Source organism: Cupressus sempervirens, chromosome 8 (assembly GCF_028749045.1).
Source record: "Cupressus sempervirens isolate cs-2001-9-10 chromosome 8, ASM2874904v1, whole genome shotgun sequence".
Taxonomy (NCBI): domain Eukaryota; kingdom Viridiplantae; phylum Streptophyta; class Pinopsida; order Cupressales; family Cupressaceae; genus Cupressus; species Cupressus sempervirens.
In genome coordinates, this window is record NC_143125.1 from 369,079,033 (window position 1) to 369,095,604 (window position 16,572).

Sequence of the window (16,572 nt, forward strand, 5' to 3'; positions counted from 1 at the left end):
CCTCTTTATAATTTATAAGTTAACTATTATAACTTAAATACTCTTTCAAACCTCTCTATAATTTCACCCCTAAATGGATCATTCCATGCTAGGTGATGTGGGTCTGGAATCCCTTTGATCTCCATGCACACTTATTCCCTTATACCCTATGGTACTTGGGCATCTCTACCCATTCTTCCTTTCTTCCCCAATTCTCTATGTAACCTCAATTGTCTTGTAGCGTACAATGTTAGGGTTCTTATCATTCTTTCTTTATGCTCTTGGATCTATTTCTTCCTTCCATTCCGAACAGCAATGCCACCTAGGTTCTTATCTTTCTTTCTTTATGCTCCCTGATCTATTTCTTCCTTCCACTATAATCAATGTCCTTGACTTCCCCGCTGACCGTTGAGCTTATCCTTCCTTGGCACTTGTTTAATGCATCTACATTGAACCTATTTCGTCCATTCCAAACTGTTAGATCTCGATGCCAATAAACTTTCTTCAGTGCTTTGTGCTCGATGCCAATGAACTTGCGTATCCATATGTTCAGAGTTATAGTATTCTATTTTCTCTTGTTATTAATGTTTGCCAATAATGGCGTGATCTTAAACGGTTAACCAAGGCACAAGATTTGATAGGCGAATCACTCCATGTACTATGTCCTTCGCTGACTTTAATCTTTTATGTTCGGTGATGACAGATCTGCGATATAAAATGAAGATAAAAATCTTTAGTTACCAAGTGAATCTCCTTTGATGCCCTCTGTTGGCTCCCAAAACCACAGATTGGAAATCCAAGATAGCATGCAGCATGTGAGCCCGATGTGAATATTACTTATTTTTATACACACCAGGCGCACGTATGGCTCGAGTAGCATATGCGGTAGCATCCAGTCGTCTTTAAGATTGCCATTTGTACTATGTTAGGGATGAAGGAAGTAATATGTCTGAGAATGCCTAGTCCGTACTTTGACTGTTCACACTAAATCGACATATGTTCAAGAATACGACATGTTCAAGAATAGCTGTGAGTGCCAGGTATAATAGAAAGACAATAATTTGGGATATATAAAACAAATCTCATCTTTCAAGCATCGAAGTCAAAAAGCTCAATGAAATACAAGATAGCAACTAGCAGTAATGGTGGCAATACATGATTGAACCGAGTGGAGTGGGTGTTCGAGCGTCTATGCCTTCATGCTTCAAAATTCATCAAATATCTATCGACTTTCAAAAGATGGAAAATGCATTAGTTAGTGGCGTTTAAAAGAGGAAAGTCACAAAAAATAGGGTGAAATTCATAGAAGACCGATGATATTAGAAATTAATTAAAATTGTTTTGAGGGTGGGTGCTAAAGTCATGATATTATTACATTTATTAAAATGACGGAGAGGTGCATCTTATTCAAAATGAAAAGACATATCTGTTTATTTTCTAGATATAAAAGGGTTTATTAGAGAGAGAAGATATATTTTTAAAAAGCACTTGAAAAGGAGATATATTTATTTGTAAGGAGGAATAAGGAGTTTAAAGCATGGCTTTGTAATATAAATTCAAATATTATATTTCAATAATAAATAAATTCTCATTTTGTTTATTTAAAAGGCATGGAGATTTAAACTGCAGTTGATTTGTCCTTTATAATTATTTTAAATTTTGTAAACAATTTAAATGCAAGATAAGTGGACATGGTCATTTAACATCTTAAATGTGATCATCATAGATATAGTGAAATATCAAATTGTTTCCGTATCTGTGTCCAATTTGTCTCCCTACCATAAGAGTTAAAGTTCAATCTAGACTAATCTAAGATTGCATATATGCTTGATCCGTCGCGTCTAGATTATTAAATTGTTTCAAGTGCATAGAACTTTATAAAATTGTACATGATAATCTTCATTGTAGTCAACTCTATTGCCCGAATAAGCAAAGGCACTAGTCTTTTGAATCATTGAATTATTATTATTGGATTTATATTTGAAGTTAGAAAATCTATATCTTTCTTCTTACAAGCACCAAATCCATTATTGATAACATTATACAAAACATTTAGTCAATTCAAACATTCAGCATTCAACCATTTTAAGCACTCAACATTCAATTTCATTTTGATCGAGTTTGAGGACCTTGCCAACCAAAGAACTCGAAAAGCTTAAATTGGCTATAGAAAAGCTTTGGATCAAGTGATCAGATTTGGAGTGAATGTTTGCCCGCCTAGGTGTAGCGAAGCCTAAAGTGTAGGGGAATGAAGGTGATTCTCATTCATTGGCTAGAACTAATTGTGGAATCTTGTTGGAGAAATGGCAAGCTCTTGGATTTCCAATTTGTGGTTTTGGGAACCAACACCCTCCATGTAAGACCTGCATGGCTATAAGTATGGCATCGTGAGTATGGTGTGTAACGTCACGCCCCATCATGTGGGTCCCTCTTGGGAATCAACGGCTTTATAAGTGAGGCGACATTAGCTAGACTTACTACCTTATGGGGTCCCTCTTGGGAATCAACGGCGTTATAAGTGAGGCGACATTAGCTAGACTTACTACCTTATTTTACATGCTCCCCCCTACCCACCTGCGATCATGGGGATATAATATGTTAGGAATATAATGAGGTATATTTAGATAGAGTTCAAGATGTATGTAATATTAATGAGATTATTATTATTAATATTGCCTTAGAAAAGATATATTATTGTATATATATAATTATTCATATTGATTATATTCGATGATTCTTTCATTTCCTTGAATAATTATCGTTCATGAATGTAAGTTATATTATATGATGATATTATATTTTTACTAGATAATTATTTACTATTCTAATCATTCTTTATTATGGTTTTCCATTTTAGGGGCTCGTGACATTCTACTTTTGCAAGCTGTTTGAAGCTCATCTTCTCTTAATAAATTTTCGTCTATGGTAGTGTATGGTTAATTGTATTTTGTTATAAATTGTGTCTTACCTAATTCAATTTTGTAACATCCCGTTTTCCCAACCTTAAATAACAACTATCATATCATTGAACACAATTACTTTTCCATATTCATGAACATGAGAAGGCAATTATAACAACTATTTTACATGTTTATATGAAATAGAATTCAATGGCTATAATAGAATAACTGAAAGGAAAATAATTGAATAAACAATATTAACCATTTATCATATCTTCAACTTGAAATTGCAAATTCATAAAAGTAAAATACCCATTACTAGAAGATATTTGAATGCAGATTTAATCTCTATTTGTGCAAGTCTTGGCATTTGGTGGAGAGGAGAAGCATTGTCAAGGGCTTAACCTCCCAACTGTGGACCCTTAAGTATTCCCACACAATCTCAACTGAGAAAGACCCTTCCGGCTTAACCTCCCAACTATGGACTCTTAAGTATCCCCACACAATCTCAACTGAGAAAGGCCCTCCCTACCCAAGAATAGGCATGGAACACCCTGGTGTTAGAGTGTCAACCCACCGCTTGACTAGACATCAAAACCTATACAATGGAGTACCATGAGCTAACTTAGTTTAAAACATCTTTTATTACTTGCTTAGTTGTTACTGATTGTTCTTTCTCTTATCATGTAGGGATACCTCGTGGTTCAATGGTTATCAATTCACACCCTTCATCTCGACCATGTTGGTCTTCCTTGGTGAATGTCTGGGGTGATTGTATAAGCATTATATAATCACAGCCTTTGCATTCTACCCAACCTGGGCCTATGGCATTACAGAGACTCATAATTTTTGCAATTTATTTTTGACTTCATGAGGGTGTTGTCTCTTGTCTCAGAGAGTATATAACAAATACCTCTATATAAGCTTGCACTTTCAGATATTACTTCAGTTAAATATAATTCTGAAAAGAAAATGTATATATGCAAAGTGCCACAATTTTGCTTGATCTAGACCATATTTACAATTTTTATACAAATGAAAAACATTAGATCATTTCAAATCAAGGCTCTATCAATGTTAATGTTGCTTTCTAATACCAGGCTAAAAACTACGACCCTCATTATATCAAATTTAAAGAGTATAATTAAACAGATATATTTTCATGACCTGACTATAATGTCACTTCTTGAAATGTTTGGGTAGCCTTTAAGCAATGCTGGTGTCACAAGACCTAGCTTGCTAATCGTAGAGTAGAAATTATTGCAAATAATATATGATGCCTTATGCACGAAGTCTGACACCGTATAGCAAATATGAATAAGAGAATTCATTGTGGTATGATTAACTACAATGATGCTTAAATCATACCACAATGATGCTTGATATAATATTTATGGTAGAAGAACTATCCACAACAATATGGTAATACAAGCTAGTATGCGACTACAAGAAAAGTGTGAAGGATTCGCAAAGAATATGTGAAGCAATGTGTAAAAAAAAATGCGGGCCATATGAGATGCTAATAACTCTAGCGATGATGTGTGTTGCTCAATATAAACCAACACACAAATAGATCTTTGCCTTCTCGCCTACATGCCCAGTTACGAGCAAGAAGTGTGAAGGTGGCAAGGAGTTACAAACAAAGGCCATCGGGACATATATGTTAAGTTCATTAAAATGGCCACCAAACATTATAAGGCCCAATGAAATAATATAGAAATATGGACACTCAAGGTAAAATAATGATACTATTGCCAAGGAATAATAATAACTCATACTAATTTCTCAATATAAAAATATCATACTATACCTACCTATACTTGTGTACGCACACGCACACGCACACACACACACACACATGCATAATATTCCAACATATCTAATGTATACGTCATATATTAAGTGGGCGTATATGTACGTCTTGACCGAATTTATGCATACATACATATATGCGCATATACATATGCAAGCATATGTAGATACTATGTTATTGTTATATTAAGATATGACAAATACCATAGGATTCTCTGAGATAATCCAATTTATAAGGTAACACATTAGTTCTTAGTTTTTAATTTAATGCTTAGTGATTTTTTCTTTAATAATACATATTTATTGACTGATTAGCTCATGATCATCCAAAATATACTCTTGCTTGCCTAGTCGTTTACCCTTAGCAATGGTGGTTTTATGATGTGTACCTATTTGCCCAATGATTGGTGGTGCCCACCTTGCCCAATTCTTTCTCTAGCAACGCTTCCCCCCATTCGCCGTGTTCCTACAAATGAAAATTAATCATGTTAACAACATATTGCTCGTCATTTTACAAAGTCAAAATTATCATAGCATATGATCATGTTAGCCATCCATTTCCAATTCATATATTGTCATAACGATTGACCAATATTCCATTTTCCCATGAAATCATAACGAATAACCAACACTCCATTTTCACATGAAACCATAACAAATAACTAACTTTAACCAATCACTTAACTTTGCATGAAGCCTTAACAACTATAAAGGAACATTTAAAATTGAGCCAAAAATTGCGATGTAACAATTCTTTTATGAAAACTTTTATGGCAATATGGATGAAGATTATGAGAAAGAATGTATTCTAAACATTGCATAATGACATTGAGATTTAGACTTTGTATTTCTCAAGGTTCTATAAAGACATGTCTCGCCATGTGGGCCACCACTCCTAGCACCACCTTCACTTGTCAGGGGATGTTCATTGGACACCTCTTAATTTTGGGGATGCAAAAATATGTTGGGATGTCCCTGAGATCCTCGAGCCACTTGATTGGATATCCCAAATGCATTGCGAACATGTAGGCATCCCCTACATCATCCAACTTTAAAAGTGTACTTTTTAAAGTTTTCTATTAGTAACCCTAACCTCAATGGTTTATGGGTTCTATCCACACCCTAAGTAGTCACAGACTTTTTCTATAGAATGAAGAATTGGTTAGAAAGAGCAAAGACTTGATGTTGAAGTAAACATAGTGATAACATTGTAAAATTTATGTATGGTGAAGGTTTGTGTGGTTTGAATGCCTTGAATATTGATCCTCGTTCCCCTGTTCTAAGACTTGTCATTTGCTTCTTTGTTCCAAGGATCCATGGATTATAGGTATTTCTACAATTAAAATTGTTCATGAGTTGTGGATATGTATTATCTTGTAATGAGACCATACCATGCTTGTAAGATATCTTAAAAAAATTCAGTGGTTTTTTATTGAAGCAAAAATAGGTTTTGAAGGGACCCAAAACCCTTTATAACAAGGTTACATAAGATGTTTCATGAACACCCACCAAAAGAACGAATAAACAACAAAAATACAGACTGGCATAGATTAGAAAAACAGAGAAGAGCCCAGCCAGCCACAAGCAAAATACCAGCAAAACACCAGCAGAACAACATGACCACCCTTACAAAAGGCAGAGAACTATCCCCAATTCTTAAGAGTCTTCCCCACGTCTGCCTCCAACTGGTTCATCTTCAAGGCTGCATTGTTGAGATCAATGATTTCCTGGGGTATCTTGATGAAAGTCTTCAATGGTTACTTAAATAAAGCATCAAGTATTTTGAATCTAAATTAAAAACAAGCATGGAAAAGTGAAACACATCCATCATTTTTTGTTGTTTCCCCCTTTATGCACTTTTTTGCCTTTTTGTCCTCTCATCCTCATCGTTGTCCACTTTTATCTGTTTTATGTATAGCTCTCAAGCCCATAAGATTAATAAATAGGTTATACATAGGATCCCTTGGTAATGTGTGTATACAAACCAGCATTTACCACAAAAGTTGACAATCACCTATTTGTTTTGCAGTGCATGACAAACAGTTAGTTGAGGGTATTCCTGTAGAGAAACTTCTCATACACGATGTTCCAGTTGATGTGATCTGCACCCCTACTCAAATTATCCATACGAATACAACCATCCCAAAGCCTCGCGGTGATTCAAAGAATCCTTATTTGTTATTCTTATGTCTATCATGGCTATAAATTTAACATAGTATCTGGACTGTTTAATTAAATGGTTCGCAGGTATTTACTGGGACAAATTATCACCAGAAAAGCTTGGTCAGATTAAGATTCTTAGAGAACTGAAGAAACACATTGAAGAGGAAACTGGTCAACCACTTCCTTGTGGGCCTTCAGAGAAGCTTCCTCCCACTGCTGGAAGGACAAGTAGAAGGCAAGGATGAATTTCTAACAATAATTGCAATGAATTCAGGCAGTCAATGCTGTTGTTATGGTCTATGTTGATAAGCTAAAGATTGTTTGTGACTGTATCCTAGCATATTTTTTGTATAGATTATATTGTGCAGTTTGATGCTAACTATGGATATTTCAGTGATGAATCCAATGATGTTCCTGGTTATTTTAGCATGCCTTGCCAGGTTGGCCTTTTTGTGTCTTATCTATATTGTCCATTCTATAAATTCTGATATGTTTCCATTTTAGAGCTATTATAGCTATTAATTGGACTGCAAAAGAATTGCTACCAGAGTTTGGTAGATCTGCACTATTCTGAAATGTAAACTACTGCGCTCGGTGAGTTGGAACTTTGATAAAATGACCAAGGTTTTACGATGTGAACAAATATTTTTAGGAGGGTTTGAAATTTACACAATCTTCTTCTTGTCCTTGATTTTATCCTATTCTAAAGGGAAGATCCTTAAATTGATCCCCAAAGAATTGCTATGTAGCCACATGTAACGTCCCCGTTCCAGATCTGGAAGGTATCGATCAATTTAAAATTTAATAAGCTTAAATTAAACATATTAACTTATTAATCTTATTATTTTAATAATTCATATTGCATGAGAAAGAATACGATGCACCAGTGTGACTAAGCTAGGAGTGACTCGGTCAAATTGGTCAAGATCATCACTATGATGAATGATATCAACAGGAATTGAAATGAATATTACCAACAAGATGATATTGTTGGCCTAGTCAATCGATATAAGGAAGGAATATACACACACAGGTTTTGATTAATAGTGCCATCGATTGAGTCTGATATTGGCAAGCTCATGAGTAACTTTACTATCTTAAGCACTGGGTAACTATTGGCACAGCTGTATGATACACTCACAGTCATATTGATAGGAAATTATATTACAAGTGGTTTCTAAACCGCTCAGGCAGCATTATGTTAATAATTATCACCACCAAACCATGTTATGTTAACTTATCATGACAGTGATATTAATCAAGGGTGGCATCAATTCAAGATGCCTCTTCATGAATTATATAATGCCAAAGCCAATCGAACCATTGAACCATTGTGCAAGTATTGCAACAGTATATATCAGACACAAAACATATTGAACATACTCATAATACTATATCAGAGACGGCTCTATAAATTGCAGATTGCATATATAATTAAGAAGATCAGAGACGGCACACTACCTGTGACCATCCCATTATCAGCAGCATATTTTATAAAGGAATATCAGAGAGGGCTAGCAGGGAATGTGTGTGGATCGTAACAGCATATCAGAGACAGTCATAGCATCACTTGAAGGTCTGGATATTATTTGCAGATGCATGTATTGTATTCCATTGACATTGGAATAAGCATTGTAAGCTCATACATTTCCATTGTCTGCATCATTGCATACATATTAAACATTATGATTGCATCCATAAACATTGCATATTGTATCCATTTCATAAACATTTGAAATTACCAGTCATTGCATTATCATTCAATATATTCATATTATAGCACTTGAAACTATCAATGAAAGTATTTCTGCATTATTATTGAGTAATTCCATGCAATGTCCAAGAATAGCAAAAAGGGACATTACACCACATGTATTGGGCACATAGATTGTTTAGTAATTGGCTCATGATGCAATTATTTGGCCTAGGGTCTATTGATTGGAAGTTGGAACATAATGCAATTATTTATATTATATGATTTGACTTCCATGCAATTGTACTTAAATGATTGGAAATTGCTTAAATGTTATCTGTACTAGGATGCCAGCTGGAATTCTGCTAGTGTCAGTCAATTTATATTGAAGCATGGACAGGAAAATCTACTAGCAGATAATTCTTGCAGCTCGTTTCAAGGAGTTGCCTCCTATAATTCAAGTTGCTATTTGGATTAGAGAAGATACATCAACATATAGGGGAAAAGACCCAATACTTGAACACCCTAACTTCACGCTTATCAAAATCCTACGTGGAAATTTGAAATCACTCTCATTTTTTTACAGCAGCTTATTTGGCGAGTTGTCTACTTATAACTAAGGTTTCAAGTCCACATCACCCATTATGATACCACATCAGCATGCTTTTTGCCAAGTTGTCCAAAACAACCCAAATAAAAAGTGAGACCAATGGTTGTGCATAAAGGGTACCCATACTTGCACAGCTGATGTGGCATCACATCATTGGTTAATTTTTATAGCCAAGGGTACATTTTATTCAATTTTAGGTAGTCATCATTGTACTAACAACTTTATAGTCACAAGTATTGGTACAATGATGTCAAAAAAATTGGGCATTAAGTCAATAGCTGTAACTAGGTATCAAGTCAACAACTCCTATCACAACTATTGGAACGTGTTCCAAGTGTTGGGTCCTCTCCCCTATCTAAATATAGTTGCTATACAAATGGCCTTGCACTATTAGATCCAAATGCGTAGTCATTCCATGATGGGGCCAAAGTCTAAAAATACATTGCCAATTTTTTAACTATGTAATTTTTATTTATTAATTTTCTTGCTTTTAATTGGATGAATGAATTAGAGTTCATGATATGATTTTTAATAAAATATTTGAATTCGTTTCTATTATCCCTAATTTTCAGCACATGTTTTAGCACATTTGTTATCTATTTATTCAAAGTATGTTAAATTTCTATTTTAAGACTTTAATTATTGTACGTAGATTTTTTTTTAATTATATTTTAAATGTTTAGTCTAATTATTTATTGCAATTCTTAGTTGAGTGCTACTCCATTCAATTTTTATTAATTAGCGATATTGTGAAGAAGAAGAAAAATATTCCATTTATATCATATGCATTATAATGTATGATTCTTGTGTGAATTATTGTGTTGGTTATACAAATAGATACTTCTTAAACATGTTTGAAAAGATATTAAAAAATATTGCAATTATGAAGAAGACTACTTTCTCACCTAAAATATACATTGAATATAATTTAATTTTTTATAAAGCTAAACATTAATATATTTCATTCATATAATAAATCTATAATAAAATTACAACTAAAGTAAAACTAATACTATTAAAAGCAAGTACTAAGTGACTAAGTGGCGCTTGTTGAGATTAATTATTATTATATGTCAATCAAATCTTGTAATATAATTGGGCCTTAGGGCCTTTTATTTATCAATTATTATTATTATATGTTAAGCTTGAGTAGTTTTGAACCCAAGACCTACATGAGGCTTACAATTTACCATTGTGTTGTAGGCTCTTTCCTAACTTGAGATATATTATTCACCATTACTTTTAATCTACTATAATTTTAAATTAGAACTTATAAATTAATTTAATATTTTTTTAAGTAAAATCAATATAACTATTTCGACATTTGAAATATCATTAAAATAATAAAGTATGATTTCCTCAAAAATCTAGAATTCTAAAATTATCTAAAAATATAATATTACTAAAATGAAAAATTAGTTTGTAAAATAATACATCTTATTAAATTAATAAATTCTTTTACAAATATATTTAAAAAGATGAGTTTTATATTTTCTAATCAATTTCTTACATTTTTTTTCTATCTATTAGTATTAGAGATCTTGACAAATAGTTTTACTTTATTAAGATTTTGCTTTACAAGTGGGCATCTGGCGATCCTTGCGTGTACTTGTTGGGCATGTGTGGCTTGTTCTTAGGTTTTCGTGTGTTTCTTTGTTTGCCTATTTGGTGTGTGGTTTTTTCTATTTGGTGTGTTGTGGGTAGAGTCCTTAACTTGTTGGCAAGCCTTGGGTTACATGCTTATGTCATACCAAGTTAGGAAAAGGTGTCGTCCAGGGTTTGAGTCACTTTTTTTTCCTTTGTGTGAGATGTCATTAGAATAACACGGGACAATTCTGAACTAACAAAATCGAAGGAAGTCCAGAACATCACGGAGAAGAGTGCCACAAAGGTAGGTTTTCCTAGTAATGGTGAGGGGAATGTGGAGAAGTTATCCTATAAAGAGGTGGTCGCACAACAAAATGCAACAATTGTTGTCGATAAAATCTATATTGTAGCCAACGGGTAGAATTGTATCTGAACGGGTGCGTGACGATTGAGTCACGCCTTCGGGAAGGTATATGTACACCATCCAGAATGGACTTTGGATCATAATGAGAATTGTAATCATCATTGTAATCAATCATACTGAATATTGTAGTATCTTTTGTATACGTGTGAATAAAAAAAAGGAATACTTTTGTGTTACATGTTCTTGTCTATTGTTTGAATGCATTAATAAACTGTTTACCTATATAGTAAACATTTGGCACCGTTGTTGGGGAACATTTCTCTCATGATATATTTTTAACTTCGACTCGTTCACCACTTCTGGTACTTCTTTCCCATCCAACGTCCATAGCTTTATTGCCCCATTGTTGCCAATTTTTCATATCTTGTATGCTCTGACCCATTTAACTTTGAACTTTTCGGGTTTGATTTCATTTTGCTCGTTATACTTCAACACCAATTGGTTCGATTGAAACTTATTTAATTTTAAGTGCTTATCATGCCATGTCTTATGCCAGTTCTGTGTAACCTTCATGGCCCATTGTGCCTGCAGTCGTCGCTCATCCAGTTTATTGAAATTATACCATTCCTCCCTCAGATTTTCCATATCTCCAAGCTTGTTTTCGATCACAATCTTTGAACTTGGTACCATGAATTCTGTCAACTGCCACTCCTTGCCATCAATAACTATATTCTTGATGTTATAACCTTCACTCTGTATTATTGAAGTTTTTATTATGCCCTTCCTCTTTGTTTCCTGTGATGTGTTTTCCTTGTTGTCGGTACCTTTCTACTAAATGTGTGGTGCAGCATAACATTTTCTTTCTACGTAGTTTGTTCATCGTGTACCATACAGTGGAATCTTTGCTTTTGTTTCCTTTAGCTTTCCTGTAATCACCTCATCTCCCAAGTTCATTATTTTCAGCGTAGGCTCTTCGTACTTTATTAATTTATCCTCACTGAACATATGGGTCAGTGTCTCATCCACCTACGCTTCTCCCTCCTTTATTTCCCTATACTCCTTCGGAAACTCGTTTCCTTTGTTTTCTTCCTCAACACCCAACATTTGCAGCTCAAAAAGAGTTCATAATCCTCCATCTGCCAGTGAAAAAGACCATTCACTGAGTCCAAATTGTCGTCCTTCGATCCACCTTCCAACTGTAGGACTCCTTCCTCATCTAGTTCTATTTGCTTCTTACCTTCGTCCTCTCCTTTTGAATCGTATGATTCTGCTTTTTCTCCCACCATTTGTGTGTAAATCATTAATGAATTTTCGTCCTTTGCTCTTCATTGATAGTGTCTTTTTCCAGTCATGTTTAACCTTTTCTTGTACGAGTCATCCTCGTCCAAGAATGGCATCATATCCCCTTTTTAGCGGAATGACTACAAAGTCGAGCAGGATTGGTTGTGTTTTAATAGTTACTGGTTGTGCCATCAAGATCCCTAGAGGCTTAATGCCATGTTGGTCTGCAATTAGCAATTGGAACATGGGTGGCCACAACGTCAGTTGTCCCAACTTCTTCCAAGTATCTTATGGTAGGACACTTACCCCTGAACCTCCATTCACAATTGTGTCTGAGAGGATCGTCCCTAATATACCCATTTCTATGACAGTCAGATGTCTTCCTGATGTGAGGGCTAGCAGCATTGGGTTTGCTATGCTTATTTCGCTTTCCTTCTCCTTCCTAGGTTCTTTTGGTAGTTTAGCAGTTGGAGCCATGTTTGTGAGTGTCGTTTGTAGTTGGGGCATTGTGAGGATCAGGTCATTCAATTTCACTAGTACTTCAGTTTGTAATATTTGCCTTATGATGTTTTGTTCTGCGTAGTTCCTCATTGAGGTACCTACAGTGTCCCCCTTTTTTGTTTGTGATTTTTTTGTCTACATCCCCTTCTCAATTTCTTTCCGTGCTTCTTCTAGTCTCTTCTTTTCTTTCGTCGAGTCTGGGTACAACTTTGTCTATTTACGTGTAATTGCCATGACTTCCTCTTTGTTCATTCCTGATTTGATGCTGATCAAATTCACTCCTAATTTCGATTTCAGGCACTTGGCATCTTCATGGTCTTGAAGACCACACCATCTGCATAACAATTGCGGTGTGTTCTTTGTTGTACAATTTCGTGCAAATGGTCCCACAAGTTGCATGTCCGACATTGAACCATCGGTCGGTCGTTCGCATCATACTGAATCCAATTGCAACCCCCATTATTATTGTTATTATTGTTGTTGGTGGTGTTGTTTTGTCCCCTTCTATTGTTTTTGTACCCACCCGAGGTGGCACCGTCATCAATTGTGTTTCTATTCCCTCTTGGCGTGGATGCTTCTTGTGTTAGAAGCACTTGTTGATGCCCTCTTGTTTTCATATTGAACGAGCATTCCTTTGTGGAATGTCCCACAATTTGGTAGATATCACAGAACTGATTCTTCTGACAGAATCCCTTAGTGTGACATTTTGTCTTGCATTCTGTGCACCATAGCTGGTTTTCTTTGGTCTGGCTATTCCCTTTCTGCATTTTCTTGAACTCTTTCATCATCCTGATCCAGACCTTCGTACTGCTCTTTTTATCACTATTGTTATCCTCGGAAGAGGATTCATCCGAGTCGAATGATCTACTTTTCTTCTTCTTTTTCTTTGTTTCCTGTTCACTCTCTAAGTCCATCACTCGATTGTACGCTTTAGTGTACGACGATGGCAATACAATCTTCATTTTCCTTTTTAACTCCAAGCATAGTCCTTCTATGAACCATCTCTTTTTTAGCCTGTCTGTTGGCTTACTTTCCATTTTATTTACTAATTCTTTTAGTTTTCTAGCATATACATAGACTGTTTCATTTCTTCCTTGTTTTGTGGTGTAGATTTCTGCTACTATCTCGTTGTCGTCTCATAGTAGTTGAAACTCTGTAATAAATTCCTTCTTTATGTTTTTCCATGTGGTTAGCTTTGTCAAATCGGTGTCAAAAAACCAATTGATTACTACACCTCGTAAGGTGGCTAGAAATTGCCTTGCCCATTTGTCCTGGTCATTTTCTCCATTCATTTTTCAAATCATTTTGTAAGTTTTGCAATATCTAATTGGGTCAATCGTGCCATCCCCATCAAACTTTGGTAACTTTTCCTTTGGACCAGCCATCGGTGCCCTTTCTTTCTTTGTACTCCTGTACCGCTCTGAACACCCGTGTTACGGACACCTACGTTCTCGAGTGGCATGAAGACTTCCTCAAGGACTTGGTTGTTTTGACCAAACTGTATTTTCTTGTCAAGTGTATTAGGGACGAAGAGTTCACCCCACGCTCGTGTTCCTTCGACATTCCAAGCCACGGTGATCCTTTCCCTTCCGTCTGGATTCCCCATTAGCGTATACCAGTTTGTCAATTCTTCCTTTATTCCTTTGATCACCCTTCGCCTTTCTCAGGCTTCTTCTATCAACCTCTCCCTTGATCGACTTGGTGACTGCACTTCGTTTGTTAGTGCTCCCATGGTACCGTGGTCACCTCTTGTAACACCACTATCGTACCCTTCAGTGAGTTGTTGGAGTCTATGCCTCCAATCACTTTGTTGTGTGCGGTTTAATATTTCCCATGCCACACTTATGCTATCATCTTCTAGATTCTTATGTCTATCTTTATTCAATGTGTTCAGCATTCATAACACCCAGTCCTTATAGGCAACGGCACCAAAAAAAATTTAACATAATAATTTGCTCGAATTTTGCTTTTTTTTACAAAATAAATCGTGTGAGCCCTAGCCCGGTGTAATAACTACCACTAGTTCACTTTTGATTATGTTATGATACTTGTTTAAACTTAGATTTTATATGTGTATAGGCCTACCCAGTGTTTTGAGGACATATCATATGACAATATTTTGTGGACATATTTATATGATAAGACTTTGATTATGTATTATATGCTTTTAGTGGTTGATTATGCTTGTTTTCATATAGTTACTTTACATGATTCAATTATTGAATTCAATTGTTATCATGTATACAAATATTTTATTGGTTACTAACCCCATATTATCATGTGTATGGTTATATGTATGTTTTACTTTTCTAACTGATGTTTTGTATGGTTGAGGGAGGGAGTCTTAGTCACTTGCGAGTTGGTATCTACATGATGTACCACTCCCTGTCGTTGTCTATTTAGTTTAGACATATGTATGTGTACATACTTGTATCTTATGTAGGATTGTAGGTATTGGGCATCGACTTCCCTAAATTGTCAGGATGAGCATACCCTATCGCATTGAACTCTATGGTAATGAAGGGGAGATATTCATCAGGTCTGTATCCCAACCTAAACCTCAGTTATCCCAATATAGTGGACAAGTCTCTTTCGACCACCTAACCGAACTGTCAAGTGACATCAATCGGTAATCCTTTATCTTTTGTCTATGATTTTGTGTTGATTGGTTTAGTTAGTTTTCATGGTTTGGCACTTTATGTGCTTTTAGTATTAAATATTAGGATATGCTTATAATGTTGTTAGTTAAATACATATATTTAATTAGGAGGCTTGGTTTAATATTCATAATTTAATCTCACTATTAGAACTTCAATTTAATTAAATAGGTTATTTGAATTATAAAATATATAGGATAATATATATTTGGGTCATTTTCTAGTGGTAATATTTGTGGAAGTCAAAATTGGAATTTAAAAAATTTGAAATTTGACATAAATGAAAATTGAAATTTAAAAATAAATAAAATAAATAAAAAAACGTCAAATGGGATATTTTGGAGAAAATAGAGTCAAACCTTATAAAGGCATATGGTTGGAAAACTTAAAAGCCCTTTTATCTCCAAATTAGATATTTTTGGATATTTGGACAAAAGTCAAATATTTGATTATAAGGAGTTATTAACTTTGAAATTTGTCTTGATTGAGATTGTGACCTTTGACTCCCTAATTTGGAGTGATATTTTCTACAAAATGAAATATGAGAATTCATTTGAAAAGAGAAAAATTGATGTAGAGAATTTGAAGGAAAACTTGGCAAAGGATTTTGAAGCTTGGTTTGAGGATCTTGAAGGATTTGTATATTGGAGGAGCTTCAAATCTACTATTGGAATCACTTGTGTCAAAAATTCATCTTGTTACTAATGTGGGATCTACCTCTTTCTAGTTGTAGAAATATTTCAATTTGAAAAGACTGTATGTTTTGTGTTTGTTGATTTTATGATGGATTTATATATGGTTCTTTCCATTTGTATAGAAATAATTATTATATAAGTATGGAAGAATTAGTGATAAGTTTATTACTAGGTTTTGGGTATTATCTAGTTTGAAGAATATGGAAAAAAGAAATAAACTCATTATTATTAAACAAAAATTCAGTTGGATCTGTTATCAAATCATAAATTTCATGTAGAGAAAATTCACCTTTTTGTTAAGAAGAAAACCCTTGTGTGTGTGCGCGCGCG

General features: G+C 34.6%; 1 protein-coding gene across 1 annotated transcript in view; it reads left to right on the forward strand.

Annotated features, from left to right (window-relative positions):
- Window positions 1-7,280, forward strand: part of COG0212 (NagB/RpiA/CoA transferase-like superfamily protein) — a 172,427-nt gene extending 165,147 nt beyond the window's left edge. The window contains exons 5-6 of the mRNA XM_089797745.1: window positions 6,721-6,846; window positions 6,939-7,280. Of these exons, the coding sequence (XP_089653871.1) occupies window positions 6,721-6,846; window positions 6,939-7,099 (287 nt within the window). The 3' untranslated portion in view covers window positions 7,100-7,280. The remainder of the gene's footprint in view (window positions 1-6,720; window positions 6,847-6,938) is intronic.
- The last annotated feature ends 9,292 nt before the right edge of the window (window positions 7,281-16,572 follow it).